The 19,625-nt window shown below is 36.4% G+C and overlaps 1 protein-coding gene across 2 annotated transcripts in view; it reads right to left on the reverse strand.

Moving 5' to 3' along the window:
* Window positions 1–19,625, reverse strand: part of ECHDC1 (ethylmalonyl-CoA decarboxylase 1) — a 35,282-nt gene that overhangs the window by 3,996 nt on the left and 11,661 nt on the right. For both annotated transcript variants that reach the window (XM_023724461.1, XM_023724460.1), the window contains exons 3-5: window positions 18,654–18,796; window positions 13,079–13,131; window positions 11,133–11,213 (exon numbers count right to left, since the gene is read on the reverse strand). In XM_023724461.1, the coding sequence (XP_023580229.1) occupies window positions 11,133–11,213; window positions 13,079–13,131; window positions 18,654–18,796 (277 nt within the window). The remainder of the gene's footprint in view (window positions 1–11,132; window positions 11,214–13,078; window positions 13,132–18,653; window positions 18,797–19,625) is intronic.

A 19,625-nucleotide genomic window follows, 5' to 3' on the forward strand; every position in this document is an offset into this window, starting at 1 on the left:
AAAACATTTATGTTACCAGTTTAAATACTAATAGGATGTCATAAATTTCAAGTTTGGAATTATTATTTAAGGTTTAGTCAGGCCAGAAACTGTGAGTCCGTTTATATTGTATGTTAAGAGCCAACAAAGAGCACACTGTGCTGACATAAGGAAATATGGTATATACAACTGTCTAATTAGCAATAGCATCTCTGACCACAATACCTTAAAATGACACCTTGAACATAAACATTTGTTTGCACAAGTACTTTCTTGGCACCTTCTCCCTCCCCAGTCCACTCTCCCCCACTTCCCCCCCAACCCCCAACTTTCTACCTGCCATATCACATTATGGAAAATGGAAGGAAAGAACCCAAAGATTCTCCCCATAATCTCACCTTTGATTTCCTACTCTCAAATGATTGGCCTGATGAGGCTCCATTCATTTTATGCAGAGAAACTGTTCTGAGTAAGAAGGTAAATGGTTGGATGCATGGAAATGATTATTTTTCTGTGTGGTACGTGGTGGTGGTGCAGTGGAGGAGGAAGTGTTTAATGATTTTCAAGTCTGATATTAACATTCAGTTAGTAATCCTAGCATGACCACTCGAAGTCAAAAATTGAATTAGTTCTTTAATGACTCTCTAGGATATGCACATGTATTCACTTGTGCATGTCCACAAGTGTGTACTGTGTGTGTGTGTGTATGTGCATGCATGTTTTATTATGTCAGTGTCATGGTTTGAATTATGTCCCCCAGAAAATGTGTGTATCAATTTGGCTAGGCCATGGTTCCTGGTACTGTGTGATTTTCCTGTATGTTGTAAACCTGCCTCTGTGATGTTAATGAGGGAGGACGGGTGGCAGTTGTGTTAGTAAGGCAGGACCTGATCTACAAGACTGGATTGTGTCCTGAGGCAATCTCTTGAGATATAAAAGACAGAAGTGAGCAGTGAGACTGAGGGACCTCATAACATCAAGAAAGCAGTGCCAGGAGCAGAGCGCGTTCTTTGAACTGGGGTCCCTGCACAGAGAAGCTCCTAGTCCGGGGGAACACCGAAGAGAAGAAGGCCGACAGAGAGAAAAAGCCTTCCCCTGGAGCTGACACCCTGAATTTGGACTTTTAGCCTACTTTGACTGTGAGGAAATAAATTTCTCTTTGTTAAAACCATCCACTTGTGGTATTTCTGTTATGGCAGCACTAGATGACTAAGACAGTATCATAAGAAATGAGTTACCTACAATAAGCTCCCTTGGGACAAGCATGTTTACAACTCCTTTTCTTTGTAATATACTTTGAACGAATGGGTAGCATCTGGAAATGCTAATACCTTGTGTAAAGGGTTATTTATATTCATGAAAACAATGTAAGAGATTGGAAATAGACAGGCTCTAAATTGCAGAGCTGAGAATTGTTTCACTAGGACAGTGGAGGAATAATGTGTTCTTCATTCCATCTATAAATCCTTGATACTCCAAAAGAAAAACAGGCAAAGGAAATACCATACACACACACACACACACACACACACACACACACACACACGACCATACATGAACATTTACGCCTCATCAAAAATCTTTAGAAGTGCAAATTAAAATGAAATATAATTTCTATCAAAAAGATCTTTCAAAGTATTATTCTCATTTTAAGAAAGGATGCTGTCAAATAGATACATATTGCTAGTGGGACATATACCAAAAGCCCTGAACATTTTCATACCCTTTCATTAAGGACACTTAAGTAGTACTTATACTACTTACAGGAGTTATTCTAAGGAAATAATTTGAAATGTGGACAAACCCTTATGTATAAAGTAGTCATCACAGCATTGACAATAAATACATATATATATGAGTATGTACGTGTGTGTGTGTGTGTGTATACCAGTTGCCATCGAGTCGATTCCGAGAAAAATTAGAAACAAACCAAAGGAGACTAAATTATAGTATATCCATCTTGATGGAATATTTTAGACCTACTGAATTCATGTTTTTAAAGTATATGTAATGCCACTAAATAAATTATATATCATATGATCCTAACTTTATAAAAAATAGAAAATTTATCTATTAAAAATAAATGAAGCAAGCAGAGCAAAATGTTAGTTACTTATCTTTGGATGGTAGCAATTTTAATTTTTTATTTTAGAATTTCTGTATTTTTAAAATATTCTAGAATCTTGCTATTCAATATGTGGTTCATGGAGAAGTAACTTCAGCATCATCTCAGGCCCTAGCCCAGACCTATAAAATTTGAATCTGAATTTTAACAAAATCCAAAGGTGACCCTAAGAGTATGGCTCCTGGACACGCTTTTAACTCAGTACTGAAGTCACTACTGAGGTTCACCCTTCAGCCCAAAGATTAGACAGGCCCATAAAACAAAACGAGACTAAATGGGCACACCAACCCAGGGCAAGGACGAGAAGGCCGGAGGGGACAGGAAAGTCGATAATGGGGAACCCAAGGTCGAGAAGGGAAGAGTGCTGATGCATCGTGTTTTTTTTAGAAATTTTAAAATAAATAAAAAACATTTATACACACAAAAAAATCTGAAGGTGATTCATATCCCCTAGAATGAACACATATTTTTACAATCAGAAAATACAATAAATATTATTTTAAAAATTATCAATACCTATATTAGTTTTCTATTGCTGCCATAACAAATTACCACAAACTTAACTGCTTAAAGAAACACCCACTTATTATCTCAAGGTTCTGTAGATCAGAAGTCTGGGTACAGTGTGACTCAGCTGAGTCTTCTGGTTAGTCTTACAAGACTGTAATCAAAGTGTCTGCAGGACTGGCTTACTTATTTTTGGAGCCTCTGGGAATTAATCCACTTTCAAGCTAGTTCAGGTTGCTGACAAAATTCAGTTCCCTGTGCTTCTAGGAATGAGGTTCATGTTTCAGCCAGGGGGGTTGTTTTCATCTTCCAAGGACTGCCCACATTCCTTGGTTCACGGTCTCAACATCTTCAAAGCCAGCAATGGTGGCGTGAGTCCTTCTGCTTCAAATCTCTCTGCCTTTCCCTTCTGACTCATCCCTTTGCCTTTAAGGACTCATGTAATCAGACTGGGCCTATGCAGACTACTACATCCTTCTACCGTGGAGCAGCTGATGAGTTCCAACCGCCAACCTTTCAGTTACCAGGCAAGTGCTTTTAACAACTGTGCCACCAGGGCTCCTCAATGCCATTAAGAGGACACAAATCAAAACCACAGTGTGATACCATCTCACCCTCATTAGAAAGGCAATGATCAAAAAATTGGAAAACACTAAGTGTTGGGCGAGGCTGTGGAAAAACAAGCACTCATCCATTGTTGCTGGAATTATAAATTGGTACAGCTACTGTCAGCAAAAAAGAGGAAGACCCTCAACAAGATGGAGTGACACAGTGGCTGCAACAATGGGCTCAAGCAAAACAACAATTGTGAGGATGGCTCAGGACCGGGCAGTGTTACGTTCTGTTGTACATAAAAAGGCCGCTATGAGTTGGAACTGACTCGACAGCACCTAACAACAACAGCCACTGTGGAAAACAGTTTGAAGATTCCTCAAAAAGTTGAACATAGGACTACCATGTGACCCAGCAATTCCACTCATAGGTATATACCCAAAAGACCTGAAAGCAGCGACATGAACAGACATATGTACACCAATGTTCATTACACCAATGTTCACTGCAGCACTAGTCACGACAGCCAAAAAGTGGAAACAACCAAAATATCCATCAGCTGATGAATGGATAAGCAAAATGTGGTGTATAGATATACAAAGAGATATTAGCCATAAACAGAAATGAGATCCTGATGCGTACCACATGGATGAACCCAGAGGACATTTATGTTGAGTGAAGTAAGTCAGTCACAAAATGACAAACAATGTATGATACCATTTATATGAAATAAGCAAATATATAGCAATCAAAAAGTGATTGATGGGGTGAGAGGGAGAGGGAAAGAGGAGGATTTTGCTTAGAGTGTGCTGAAGGTATGTTAATGGTGGTGGGATAACTTGGGAAAAGAGACTGAAAATGGTTGCACAACTTGAAGAATATAATCAATGTTACTGAAGGTACATGTAGAAACTGATGAAATGATTTGTGTTCTTCTGTATAGTTCACTATAATAAAAAAAATTTTTTTAAATATATATTTTTTGTAGAAAGTTTAGAAAATACAAAAAAGTATAAAGAAAAAAAAATTTCCAGCAATTCTTTCATATAAAAAGATGACTACTATTAACATATTTTTGTGTTTCCTTTCTATGCATATAGATTTTTCCTATATATTTTCTACATTAACATCAACTTTTAAAGAATTGTGAAGTATTTCCACATCATTAATATTCATTGAGAACCTAAAATATTTGTGAATTGACCCTAATTTAACCACATCCCTAGGTGTGGAGATTTATCTCTGATTTTTAGCTATTATAATAGAAACTCTTTTGTGTTATAAATACTAATCATGATTTCATAGCATATACTTATCTAAAACCCTGACTATTAAGATGGGTTTTTGGAAGTATAAGTACTAGGACAAAAAGCCTTAAAAAACTGCAGTGTATATTGGCTGCCTGTTATTTATGTATTATTTATATATTATGACTTTAGGTTTCTTGATACCTACTATATACAGGCATACGTCGGAGATATTGCAGGTTCGGTTCCGGACCACCACAATAAAGCAAGTCACACAAATTTTTTGGTTTCTCAGTGCATATAAAAATTATGTTTACATTATACAGTAGACTACTGAGTATGCAATAGCATTATGTCTAAAAAAACAATGTACATATCTTAATTAAAAAATACTTTATTGCTAAAACATGCTAACCATCATCTGAGCCTTTGGCGAGTCGTAATCTTTGCTGGTGGATGGTCTTGTGTCAGTGTTGATGGTTGCTGACTGATCAGGTGGTGGCCGCTGAAGGTTGGGATGGCTGTGGCAATATCTTAAAGTAAGACAACAATGAAGTCTGCTGCATCAATCGACGATCCTTCCTTTCACAAAAGATTTCTCTGTAGCATGCTGATACTGTTTGATAGCATTTTACCCACAGTAGAACTTCTTTCAAAAGTGGAGTCAATCCTCTCAAACCCTGCCGTTGCTTTATCAACTAAGTTTATGTAATATTCTAAATCCTTTGTTGTCATTTCAACAATGTTCACAGCATCTTCACCAGGAGTAGATTCCATCTCCAGAAACCACCTTCTCTGCTTATCCATAAGAAGAAACTCCTCATCCATTAAAGTTTTATCATGAGATTGCAGCATTTCAGTCACATCTTCAGGCTCTACTTTTAATTCTAGTTCTCTTGCTATTTCCACCACATCTGCAGTTACTTCCTCCAATGAAGTCTCTAATCCCTCAAACTCATCCATGAAGGTTGGAACCTTCTTCCTAACTCCTGTTAATGTTGATATTTTGACCTTTTCCCATGAATCATGAATGTTCTTAATGACATCAAGAATGGTGAATCCTTTCCAGAACGTTTTCAATTTACTTTGCCCGGATCCATCAGAGGAATCACTATCTATGGCAGCTATAGCCTTATGAAATGTATTTCTTAAATAATAAGACTTGAAAGTTGAAATTACTCCTTGATCCACAGGCTGCAGAATGGATGTTGTGTTATCAGGCATGAAAACAACATTCATCTCCTTTGTACATCTCCATCAGAGCTTGGGTGACCAGGTGCATTGTCAACGAGTAGTACTGTTTTCAAAGGAATCTTTTTCTGAGCAGTAGCTCTCAACAGTGGGTTTAAAATATTCAGTAAACCACATTGTAAAAAGATGAGCTCCATCCAGGCTTTGCTGTTCCATTTATAGAGCATAGGCAGAGTAGATTTTGTGTAATTCTTAAGGACCCTAGGTTTCTGGAATGGTAAATGAGCACTGGCTTCAACTTAAAGTCACCAGCTGCATTAACCCCTAACAAGAAAGTCAGCCTGTCCTTTGAAACTCTGAAGCCAGGCACCGACTTCTCTCTAGCTATGAAAGTTCTAGATGGCATCTTTTTCCAATATAAGGCTGTTTCGTCTACATTAAAAATCTGTTGTTTATTGTAGTCACCTTCATCAATTGTGTTAGCTAGATTTTGTGGATAACTTGCTGCAGCTTGTACATTAGCACTTGCTGCTTCACTTGTAGTTTAGTTACGGAGACGGCTTCTTTCCCTAAACCTCATGAAGCAACCTCTGCTAGCATCAAATTTTTCTTTTGCAGCTTTCTCACCTCTCTCAGCCTTCACAGAATTGAAGAGAGTTAGGGCCTCGCTCTGGATTAGGCTTTGGCTTAACGGAATGTTGTGGCTGGTTTGATTTTTTATCCAGACCACTAAGACTTTCTTCATATCAGCAATAAGGCTGTTTCACTTTGTTTTCGTTTGTGTGTTCACTGAGTAGCACTTTAATTTCCTTCAAGAACTTTTCCTTTGCATTCACAACCTAGCTACCTGTTTGGTGCAAGATACCTATCTTTCAGCTTATCTTGGCTTTTGACATGCCTTCTGCACCGAGCTTAATCATTTCTAGCTTTTGATTTAAAGTGAGAGACGTGCCACTCTTCCTTTCATTTGAACACTTAGAGGCCACTGTAGGGTTATCAACTGGCCTAATTTCAATATTGTTGTGTCTCAGGGAATAGGGAGGTCTGAGGAGAGGGAGAGAGATGGGGGAACATCTGGTTGACGAAGCAGTCAGAACACACCCAACATTTATCAATTAAGTTCGTTGTCTTATATGGGTGCGGTTCGTGGTGCCCCAAAACAATTACAATAGTAACATCAAAGATCGCTGATCACAGATCATCATATCAGATATAATAATGAAAAAGTTTGAAATGTTGTGAGAATTACCAAAATGTGACAGAGAGAAACTAAGTGAGCATATGTGGCTGGAAAAATGGTGCTGACTGATTTGCTCGATGCAGGGTCGCCACAAACCTTCCATTTGTAAAAAATGCAGTATCTGCGAAGCGTAATAAAGTGAAGCACAATAAAACAAGGTATGCCTATATAACAGAGGTGGGCAACAGGTAAATGAGCTCAAGGGGGCGCAACAGTACCATGAGAGAGCATAGGTGACTCTATAAAATAAGCCTAGAGGTAAGGTGATGCTGGTCCAGCAATAGACAAAAGTGAGATGCTATAATAAATTTACTCAATTCTTTTCATCTTATTCATTCTAAAGATGATAAAAATAGTGAAAACTTAAAAAGTTTTGGGAATTTATCTAATTAATTTCTGTAGAGAAAAATCTACCATTGAACTAGGTAACCATCTTCCTCTTTGTTGAAAGATGTTTCCAGGCTACAACTTTGTGGTAAAGGTAGCTCTAGAATTCAGGGCCTTTTTTGTTTGCTTGTTTGTTTTGGAGTGAGTTGGTGGCAATGAGCACTATGCTCACTGTGACAAAATGTCCTCTTTGTCATGGATGAATAAAAAATAGATTCTTAAGTTGGTTGATTTTCAAATTTTTTTTAACATGTCTTACACAGGAGTATGTTCCTAAAGCATCTAAGCTGTAAACACATAGATAACACAATCACAGTACAGTGAAGGCAGTATCAAATGGCTGAAAACCGTAAACAGTTTTAGCTTAGTAATGTATGTATTTCTGTATTACAAATATGTGCCAAATCTTCCTTCCCATGTTGGAGAACACTGCTACACTTTTTGACTTACATATATGTACTAGAATAACTCATGAATTTCTGATCACAGAAATCAAAGACAATTTTATATTATCAAAAAATAGTTGTAACAGTTTAAAGAAATCTTACTAGAAGCATAATACTGTACACAAAACGAAAAAATGTACAGCTTGATGGATTTTCACAAACTGAACACATCCATGGAACTAGCACTCAGCTCAAGAAACAGAACATTACTAGCTCTTCTTGTGCCAATTCCCAGTCATTACTTACCCTAAGGGTATATACTATCCTGATTTCTATCAACAAAGATTAATTTTGCCTGTTTTTATACTTTATATAAATGGAATCAAACAGTATATGTTGTCTGTTTGGCTCTTTTGCTCAACACTATGCTGCTAGATTCATCCATATTGCTGCATATAGTTGTAGTTCATTTGTTCTTATTGCTGTGAAGTATTCCATTTGCAAAAAGGACAAAGTTAGAGAACCTACACTACCTGATTTCCAGGCTTACTTAAGGTTAAAATAATCAAGACATGAATGAATCTCAAAATAATTAAGTGGAAAGAAGGAGTTCCAAGTAATAAAGCAGGCATTATGTGATTCCATTTACATGAAACTTTAAAAAAAAAATTTAATTTAGAATAAAAGAAAACTGTTAGTGGTTACCTTAGGCTAGGAGTAGGGATTGATTGGGAAGGGGTATGTGCAAACATACTAGAGTGATACAAATATTCTACATCTTGATTGTGGAGGTGGCTACAATGGTGTATACATCCATTAAAATTCATTCATATACAATTAAAATGGGTGCATTTTATTGTATGTAAATTATACCTTAATAAAGTTAATTTAAAAAATTGTTAACATGAAGGTTGGAAGACAAAGAAGTCTTTGATTAAATAATAAACATATTTTAGTATCTCTAATTGTAGAGCTTTCTTTTTCTAATCGGTATCTTTTATATTTTCAAACTTATTTTTCTAACATTTTAGTACAGTAGATAGTAGATATACTTTGCAAATATGAAAATTTTTATGATTCAAAGCAACAGAGCTGAAAAGGAACTAAAGAGCTGAATGAATCACCTGCATCCATTTTCTTCCCTAGCCTAGAGCACTACATGCCAGAGTAGGATGACTTTCTTTTTAGTGTCTGAAAGGGAGAGTCAAATTTTAAACACTGAAAGTCTACTCTTAGACTATGTTCCAACATATATGTTTGCCAGGATCAACTGTAAAATGAATGAAAAAAAAGAATGAAGTCAGGGTTACCCTTAAGGTTGAAAAGCATCTCAGATGATGCAAGAATTAATGTGTTAAAAAGTATGCCAGATGTTACCATACTGGCACTTCTACAAATGAGAGAACAATATAAGGAAATCTTAAGACTCTAAGCAATATTATTAATATTCATTGATGTGTACTTTAGGCTAAGCATTATGTTAAAACTTATATAAACATTATCTCATTTAAATCCATCTACAGGGTTGCTATGAGTCGGAATCAAAACGACAGCAACAGGTTTGGGTTTTTTTTTTATAAAGATTTAGGAGCCCTGGTGGCGTAGTGGTTAAGAACTCGGCTGCTAACCAAAAGGTTGGCAGTTCGAATCCACAAGCTGCTGCTTGGAAACCCTATGGGACAGTTCTACTCTGAGTCAGAATCAACTCGATGGCAATGGGTTTTCGTTTTTGTAAAGATTTAAGGAGTCCTGGTGACACAATGGTTAAGTGCTTACCTGCTAACTGAAAGGTAGGCAGTTTGAACCCACCAGCCACTCCACGGAAGAAAAGACATGGCGATCTGCTCCCAAAGATTCCAGTCTAGACAAATGAGGCACAGAAGTACAGGGACAAGGACTAGAAGGCAGGAGGGGACAGGAAAGCTGGTAATAGGGAACCCAAGGCTGAGAAGGGACAGTGTTGACATGCTGTGGGGTTGTTAAACCACTGTCATAAAACAGTATGTGTACTGTTTAATGAGAAACTATTGGTTCTGTAAACCATCTAAATTACAATTAAAAAAAAAAAGATTCCAGTCTAGGAAATCCTATGGGGCATGTCTTAGGCTGGGATCTCTAGAGAAGCAAAACCAGTAAAGTGTATAAATATATATAGAGAGAGAAATTTATATCAAAGAAACAGCTCACACGAATGTAGAGGCTAGAACGTCCCAAGTCCATGGATTAGGGTAGAGACCTCTCCCAAGTCACACAGCCGCAGAAGCTGGCGAGCCCAACACTGGCAAGTCAGAGAGCAGGGCTCCGCTCACAGGCTGTGAAGATGAATGAATCCGAAGTTCGGCAGATAAACTGACAGCTCAAGTATCAAAAACCGAGATGAGATGACAGGAGGCAGCCGCAGGATCCGGAATGAGCAAAAAACCAGAAAGTCTGCTTATATTCAGATGAAGACCACACCCCCAAGGAAATTCCCTTTCATCTGACTGGCTACTCACAGTATATTCAATCATGGGAGTGATCACATTTAAACACTGAGAATCATGGCCCAGCCAAGCTGACACACAATCTTAACCATCACAGGCAATTCTACTCTGTCATATAGCGTCTCTATGAGTCAGAATCAACTCAAAGGTACACAACAACAATAAGCATTTAAGAGAGAGATTTCCATTTTACAGATAAAGAAACTGAGACTTACAGAAATGAAATAGCTCAAAATCAAATAGATAAAAGTGGTAAACAGGGACTGAATGCATCTGACTCCAGGGTTCTTTACTGCTTTGTCATTTTTGTCTCCAATTACGCTATTTTATACTACCTTTCATGTTACAAAGAGGCTCAAGTATGTGAGCCTCTACAAATAAAAGATAACTGTACTGGTTCTCCCTAAACTTGAGTTAGTAGATCTTGGGAACGGTACCAAGAAAGCAGTTTCAAACACATAATAAAGCTTTTGATTCTACAAAATGTCACTCCTACATAGGATAGCTATCCAACACTAACAAAGATTACACGGATTCAAGGACTACTGGTTCCAAATAATTTTCTCTAACTTTATTCCCCCATCAGCCCAAAAGTCCTACAAACTTACTACAAATCAAGTAAAGATATGAAATGGATCTCAGGAAAATTTGGTTTTACTGGTAAGAGTTCAGCTACAGCAGTTCTCTCTTTCCTCATTTCTCTTTTTTACAGTTGTTCACTTTTCTTTGCATAATTCTTTCGGATCTTAAAGTTTCATACATTTCCTTAGCTTCCATCCCCAGACATTTTGCTAGTATGGATTTGTTTTATTCAAAATAATTTTGTTTTATTAATTTTTGAAATGCACAGTAATAAAGTAATGGAGAATTGTTATACCAGACTGACTGAAATTGTCTATTTTAAGGACAAGACAAAAATATTCACTAATTGATTACCCTGTTTAGAAATATATAAATTATTGGTTTCAGGCAAAAAGTAAATTTGAGCATCCATTAATTATATTTGTGCAAGGAGTAATGCAATTTTCATCCTACCTGAAATCACATGCTGTTGTGACTTCTGCTCCTCCACCCACTGCCCATCCTTGAACCAATGCAACACTTATTAAAGGAAGTCTGTATATTGGAAAAAAAAAAGGAAAAATGAGTGTTAATATTTTTAATTTCAATATTGATTTACAAATGTTATAAAAGAATTTAAGATGCAGTAGAAAGTGAAATTATTGCACTGTGTTTATAACAAACACAAGTCAAAGATCAGTGGATCCTTGCAACTGTGCCCATAGGAAAAACACCAGTATAATACTGAACACATAGTAATGCATACTAAATGTCAATGTAAGTTTATCAAAATACCTCCCTGAATCATTTTATATTTTTTTAACCTATACTCATTGTCATGGATTGAATTGTGTCCCCCAAAAATATGCGTAGCAGTTTGGCTAGGTCATGATTTCCCAGTATTGTGTGACTTCCACCATTTTGTCATCTGATGTGATTTTCCTATGTGTTGTAAATCCTACCTCTATGATGTTAATGAGGCAGGACTCAATCTACAAGATTAGGTTTTAAGTCAATCTCTTTTGAGATATAAAAGAGAGAAGTGAGCAGAGAGACAAGCTCCTCATGCCACCAAGAAACAATAGCCAAGAGAACAGCACATCCTTTGGACCAGAGGTCCCTGCACTGACGAGGGGACGATTGATTACAAGGACCTTCCTCCAGAGCCGACAGAGAAAGAAAGCCTTCCCCTGGAGTGGGCACCCTGAATTCAGATTTCTAGCCTCCTAAACTGTGAGAGAATAAATTTCTCTTTGTTAAAGCCACCCACTTGTGGTATTTCTGTTATAGCAGCACTAGATAACTAAGACAGCCACAATGTAATTTTCTTCCAAATAAATGGATATTTTTGTATATATCACAGCTCCTGGAACTTCCCAGCAGCTGCCCATTAAGAATAATTCTACTTGACATTGCCTTAGTCCGTTTTTATTGATATCAGGGGAAGGGTGGGAAAATTAGGGCTATCCAATGAAAGGAAATGTGGTACAGAAGACTGAACAACTGTGTCATTATGAAGGTTCCTATCAAAAATCTTTTCAACGTTCCCTGAAATGATTCACAGACTAATAAAAGGAATGATTCTGTGGTAAAAATAAATCTCTTACTTTTCCTGTTTGTAAAGATTCATTTCGCAGGCATGTGTAAATATTAAAATGTAAATCTAAAATGTTTTGAAAATAATTTTTGTAGGCACTAACCAAAATGCAAAGCTGTAGGCCTAAGGTAATTGAAAATTTCTTAACACACACTGCCCCCAAATAGAAAGAATTATTTTCTTTAAACAATGACTTTTAAGACTTATGAATATGAATTTCTGTAGTTTTTGTGATTTCTAATTTGTCTACATTTAGAACACAGAAGTGGGAAGCTAATCATCCCAAGCATGTCAGAGTTTGTAACCACAAAAGCAGGTGATAGGCCAAATATCAAGTTTTCCCCTTTCTTCTTCACCTAAGTCGCAAAGTGAATCCATTTTCCTCAGGTAGCTTTAAAACTCTTGTCAAATTCATTGTCTGTTTTCTCCTTCCTCTGAATACAGGTCACTTTATTAAACACTCTACTAGTTTTGAATATTAGGTACTCTCTATGTGTCATCTCTTGAATACTGTCTTTATTCTACTGTTACGTCAGTACTTAACTTTCCCTATGTCTACGCCTTAACATAGCTAGTAATATAAGCTCTTTAGGAAAAAAGGCTGTCTTAAGATTTTTTTGTCCCTCATTTCTCTTATTTTTTAAATATTTATGTATACCTCACCTACATTTAATTAAATGACTGTCTTCATGGCACAAAGAAATAAGTTCATCATTAGAATAATTATAATTTGAAAACCAGTTATTAATTTTAACTGCTGCAAATAATGAGGATTTATTTTTGGTCTTTTAAAAGTCTTATTTTAAAAAGAAAGATACATTACCTCATGAATCTTGTTAAGGTGTTTTGCATGAACATACATAAGGCCACTCCATCCTTTAAATAAGAATAAGCATAAACACACACAAAGGTATAATGCAAATGTATTTATATAAGAAATTAAAAACATTTTCACGATTTAAAAAATAAAAAATACACCTAACCTTTTTTATGACGTTTCTATTTAAAACTCTTTGATGCTATCTGAAATGCAAATGATGCTACATTTGATCTCCCATCACATATCCCAGACAGTATGAAGTCCTACTCAGTAACTTGAGGGTAAGAGGCATACGACATACCTACCTTTTACTACTATAAACTGTAATCCTTTAAGAATATAAACATACAAAAGAAGGAGGGGAGGACAGGAGAAATTATGTTAAAATTTGATTCTCTGTACCTTTGAGGATTTTATCTTGCTATGTGCACAAATTGCAGATTTCTTTATTTCTCAAAAGCAGTCTAACTCACTGCCTCTTCTTCACCTCACATTCTTTCTTCAACCCAGTGTAATCTGGTCTTCATCCTTCTCCCAAAAGACTCCCCTCAAAGGTTTCTAATAATCTATTTGTCAAGTTAAATAGCTTCGTATTTCCATCTTCCTCTCTCTCTATAACATCTGGTACATTTCTTCAGCCAATGTCTTTAATCTGATACTCTTATCTTCTCACTTTCTAGTGACATTCTCACTCCTGACTCTCTATTTTTTTGATTATGCTTTTCCATTTTTTTTCCTCGGATCATCTTACTCAGCTAACCCTCTAAAAGCCTGTATTCCCCCCAAAATCCAACGCACTTTTTTCCCTCTATCTAAAAATTCTTCCTTGGAAATTTCATTCACTCCTATTGCTTCTACTACTGTTTTAATGTAGAGTTCCAAAATCTACTAGACATTTCCACATTCTTCCAACACCTCAAACTCAACATGGCAAAATCCAACTGAGAGTCGAAGAAGCTGGGTTTGAACCTTAGTGTTACCATTTATTAATAGCACAAACTTGAGCAAGTCTGAACTATGAACTTCAGTTTCCTCATACATAACACAGGAAAAGTACCTGTTCTATTTGACTTAAAGGATGGTTAGAAGGATGAAAATGTATATGGACACTCCGTAAAGGATTATATAAATGTTGAGACCTCTGAGTTAGTGGGGGGAGGGGGAGAGGTCTTCTGGTCCACGAGGCTCAGAATTTTGTTATCACATTTGACCCCTACATTCCAATCAGTTACCAAGTACTAGCTGAACTGACAGAAGTACTAATGGAATTGAGATAATCCCTCTCAATTCTTCCTCTGAAATATTTCTAATACCAATCCCTGCTTTTTCTATCTTCTTCCTAACTTTTCTTTCTTGTTTCTTAACTGGTCTCTCTATATTTAGTTTTTTTTTCCCCCCCCTCTCTCTATCTTGCATGCTGATAAACCTTCCTATGATGATTTCATATCACCAAAAGAATAAAGCCCAAATTTCTTGGCAACACACCATGGACCACTTGATCCAAACTACATTACCTTCAGTGACTACCATACACCTCATTCAAGCATCCTACTTCAACCACAACTATTTGCCATCCTGCTAACACTTTAAACTTATCATCCCCATGTCATTGCGACTATTTGGAATCACCTGTCCTTGCCTCTACATATTTCAAGAAATGTCCAGATCAAAGAATATTTTTCTATGAAGCTTTCCTAAATTCCCTAGTAAGAATTTTTCCTTTTTGTTTCCATGGTATGTTTATTTTGTACCTTAATCATATACTTATCAATTTGTCTTGTATGAATTAAGTGTTTAGATTCATTATTATGCACACTTATTATGTCTACATGATAGGGGTTAGGGAAGATAATAATAAATGAAACGTGGTCCAAGTTCCTATTCCTAGTCTTCAATAATCTCATGAGGAATACAGAAATGCAGCAAGGATCAAGGTATAATATAATAAATATATTAAGAAATGTCTGAAAAAATTGAAATGAGTGCCAAAGAAGAAACAATTCATTTCAGCTGGGGTGGAAGTGCAGGTAGCTGGGAAGGCTTCAGAAAGAAGAGAGATGGCATTTGCTAGGCCTAGACAGTAAGTTCCTTGAGGTTGACAGTATGCCTTCTTTATCCTTGTATCTCCCTTAGCAGCTAACAATGTCTTGCATATACTAGGTACTTCATGAAATTAACTGAAACAAATGAACTTCAGATGGACAACTATGTTGATTTATAAAACAAACGCAGGCAAGGAAAAAAGGTAAAAACCATGATGGTACACATTTCCTAATTTAAAGCCTTATCAAGAAGGCTAGTCTGTATCACAAAATGATGACAAAATTAACACAAGGCCAAAGAGCTAAAAAGCTTTAAAAGTAGAATGATTTATATTCTATTAAAAACCTCTCCAATAGAATCTTTTGAACTATCTCAGTAAAGTTAAGCGGCGTAGTGGTTAAGAGCTTGGCTGCTAACCAAAAGGTCAGCAGTTCGAATCCACCAGCCACTCCTTGGAAACCCTATGGGGCAGTTCTACTCTGTCATATAGGGTCTCTATGAGTTAGAATTGACTCGATGGCAACAAGTATTTTCCATTAGTAGATCTGGGTTACTTAAAGTTCTGATGGAATTATCTAAAATTGGTAGAAATGAATATGAATCAAGCATCAGCCTGTGTACTGCTGTAATTTTCATTCAAAAGATAAAAGTCATACTAAAAATGTTTAGAGGCAGTATGGAATAATGGTTAAAGAGCATTAAAAAAAATTAAACAAACCCAAACTGAAACCCAACTACCTAGGTTTGAATCTAACCACTTACTAGCTAGTTTAACCTTGGGCAACTTATTTAACATCTCTGTCTCAGTCTCATCTGTAAAACGGTACTAATAATAGTACCTATGTTACTAGTGAGTTAGTAATGATTAAATAAGTTATAACATGTACAGAGCTTAGAATAGTACCTGACACAGTAAGAGAACAAAAATGTTATTATCATTATTATAAATATCAGTAATAGCACTGGGAGTCAAATGAGTATGTTTTGGTCTTAAATGTATCAAAAATAGAGATTAAACTGTACTGGCCAACATGACCTAGGGAGGAGAAAAATTTGTTAAAATTTCCCCCCAAATAGTTGAGCCAACAATGGTTACATGCTTAATCCTCTCAATGGGTCAAAGGAGAAAATAAGTCAATGAAAGATAACCTACTACTTGTGACAGAGTAAACTGAGGGAAAGGAACCAGGGAAGAGCTAGACCTGCTGATGTATGGAAGCTGGAAGCAGATAGTACTAGTAAAAGATTTTGAGAATTGCTGCAGATGGTGCTATTTTCATGCTACTTAGATAATGTAAGATCCAAAACCACTCCCCAGCTCTTCCCAGCATAACAAAGATGAGAGGCCTAATGTTCAGCCGAAGTGACAAAAGGAGTTATTAACATTATAAGTGCTCTAAATCACTTTTTATCCTGAGTAGAAAAATAGCTGGCCTATAAAAAAGTATCTTATCCTGGAACCATAAATGAGCCTCTTTTTTGTTAAATTTACTATTAATTTCCTCAAAATACATGGAAGGGTTTGTAAAGAAAATTAAAATTGCTTTTCTATATGTGAATGAGGCTAAAACAGAACTGTACAACAGTAACAGACAAAACAAAGAAGTCAGAAAAGAATACTGGGGTCACTGTAGACATTTAAGCCATAGAGAACTAAGGGGGCAATGGACCAACAGAAAAGTAACAAGGGAAGTCAGGGGCAAAGGATATTAATCTTCCAGCTAGATTAAGAGTATAAAAGCTTCTAAAATGCCAGACTTTTCGTTGAGGCATTATGCCCCTTCATGGCCAAGTAGGCAGGTTTTTATTTCCCACATTCTGGAGCTTAAAATTGGATTTTGATTATTTCTCCCCCCTGTAAAGAGACTTTTTGTAGCCTACAGAACATCTGTGGCAGCATTCTTACAACTAGGTTAAAACCTACATTAGATTCTTATTCTACTCTTTTCTCTGTCCCATTAACTTTTTAAGGTTAATCCTTGTATTATGCTAGTCTACCTTCAGGCCTCCATCTTCTCAACTTAAAAATTAACTAACTAATAAAAACCTGCTGCCATCCAGTTGATTTCGACTCATAGCAACCCTACAGGACAGAGTAGAACGGCCCCACAGGGTTTCTGAAGAGCAGCTGGTAGGTTCAAACTGCTGACCTTTTAGTTAAGCAGCTGTAACTCTTAACCACAGTGCCACCAGGGCTCCAACTACCTAATACAAACAAACACAAACCCGTTGCCATTGAATCAATTCCGACTCACAGCAACCTTATAGGACAGAGTAGAACTGCCCCATAGAGTTTCCAAGGAGTGGCTAGTGGATTCTAACTGCCAACCTTTTGGTTAGCAGCTGAGCTCTTAACCACTAGTACCTAATAGGGACAGTTTAATCTCTTTTCCTGTTCTTTAAACAAAGGATACCAAAATGAAACCAACTTCTTAAGGGACCAACTCCACTTAAAAAAATAAAATAAAAAAGTGGAGTGACAGACAAATAATCATAATAAAATGCTGATGGTTGTTGACGCTGTTATGGGTACAGCACTGATCTATTCTTGTTTATTTTTAGCAATTTTCATTAAAAAGTTTTCTTACAAAATACTGAAAAAATACACTGACAAAAACACCAACTTAGTTATCTTTTTTTTTTAAATGTCATTTAGTAAGTATTTTAAGCATTTTTATTATAATTAGGAGAGAATGTAATCCAATTACTAAAATCATCATATATTACAGTTATCTTATCATCTTCAGAAAAGAAAGGCAAATTCACCAATTAAGCAGATGCCAGTGATACATCTGCAACAACAAAGAGTAAGTATGCTGGATAAAGAAAAACCTCATTGAGAGAAAGACTGTTTATAACTTAAGTCATGTTAGGCGTCTCATAATATCTCAGCTGTGAGGGGGCCAGATTATAGGTGCAGCTGCAACTCTTGACTCTCAAAAGCCCAAGGCCATTTTAAACTTCAGTTTCACACATTCTTACAGAACTAGAAACAGTTATGTAAAGTTCCTGATAATTTCCACTTTTCATGTAGACTATAATCAGGACTTCACACGCACTGTTTCTAGTTCTTCTTAATTTTAAAACTATCTTGTGATAAACATACTCTATACATACTGCGTTTTCTTAAAACTGTCCATGTTATGGATTGAATTGTGTCCCCGCAAAACATGTGTTGGAATTCTAACCCCTATATCTGTGGATGTAATCCCTTTTAGGAATAGGGTTTTGTTTGTTATGTTAATCAGTTTAAGGTGTATCCTAAACCTAATCTGAGTTACAAGCCCATGGAGGCAGATGAACCTATAAGTCCGCACAGAGGCACCTCAACAGAAAGGCCTGGTGATCTAATTCTGAAAAACCAGCCATTAAAAATCCTATGGAGCACGTATAGGGTCTCCATGAGTCTGAACTGCCTTGACCGCAACTGGTTACTGGTATCCTCATAATAACCATATACTTAAAATAAAAAGATCTCAGCCACAGATGTCTGACAAACATGTACAATCTAATGCATATTTCATACAACACTTGCCTCTGGAGTTCCTAGTGCTTTCACAGCATTCAGATCAGATCCTGAGGAGAAAGTATTGTTTGCCCCACGGACAATGAGGCCTTTCCCCTCTGTCCAATTTTCCAATTCAACTACTTTTTCTAGAAGTTGTAGCATCATAACACCTGCCAGAGAGAAGAGGAAGGAAATCACAAATAGATACAAGCCATGAGAAAAACAGAAATAATTTAGAAACTGTAAGATGTCAAGTAGGACTTTCAAGTAATATATTTTACAATTTTTTACTAAATACTCTCATATGTCTATTCTGCTGGTATTACGGAGTATACAAAAGAGGTATATGTGACAGTCCCTTCTTTTAAACAGCTTACAATTTGTTAGTTGTATCTATCCACTTACCTCAGTTAAGAAATCACACCAACACATGACTAGTTAGAACAATTAAAAGAATGTATCATACATATCTTAGGAAAAGGAAACTTGGAGTGGAAAATGTGGGATTTGGCAGTAAGGAAAAATTATTACTTAGAGCAAAGATAAAATCTAGAGATCTGATTCACAGTAGTACATGTGAAAGATGTTAAGTGTCTTTGTCAACAAGCTCACTAAGAGTTATGGGTAAAACACTACTACAAGATCTTACAAGGTATTAATGAATCTATGGTATAAAGAACTAAAGTGAGATTCCTATTCTAGTCATATAAGAGATAGCAAAACAGGATGTTACTTCAAGGAAAGGGTAGTAAATATCATCTTGTTCCATAGCTGGCAAAATGCTCTGAGGAGCCTGATGCATATTATGCAAGTGCTTCATAGGCTGACAATAAGGTGCCTATCAATCACTGATTCTATGATTTCTTGACTGAACAGACTGTCACTTTGATATCATTCCAAAATTTTATTGAAGACTGTTTATAATGGACTAGTTTAAAGCGGAAACAGGAAGCACTGTCATTTTAAGATCTGCTAATCAGTAATTTTGGATATGTTTAC

Source organism: Trichechus manatus, unplaced genomic scaffold (assembly GCF_000243295.1).
Source record: "Trichechus manatus latirostris isolate Lorelei unplaced genomic scaffold, TriManLat1.0 scaffold00248, whole genome shotgun sequence".
Taxonomy (NCBI): Eukaryota; Metazoa; Chordata; class Mammalia; order Sirenia; family Trichechidae; genus Trichechus; species Trichechus manatus.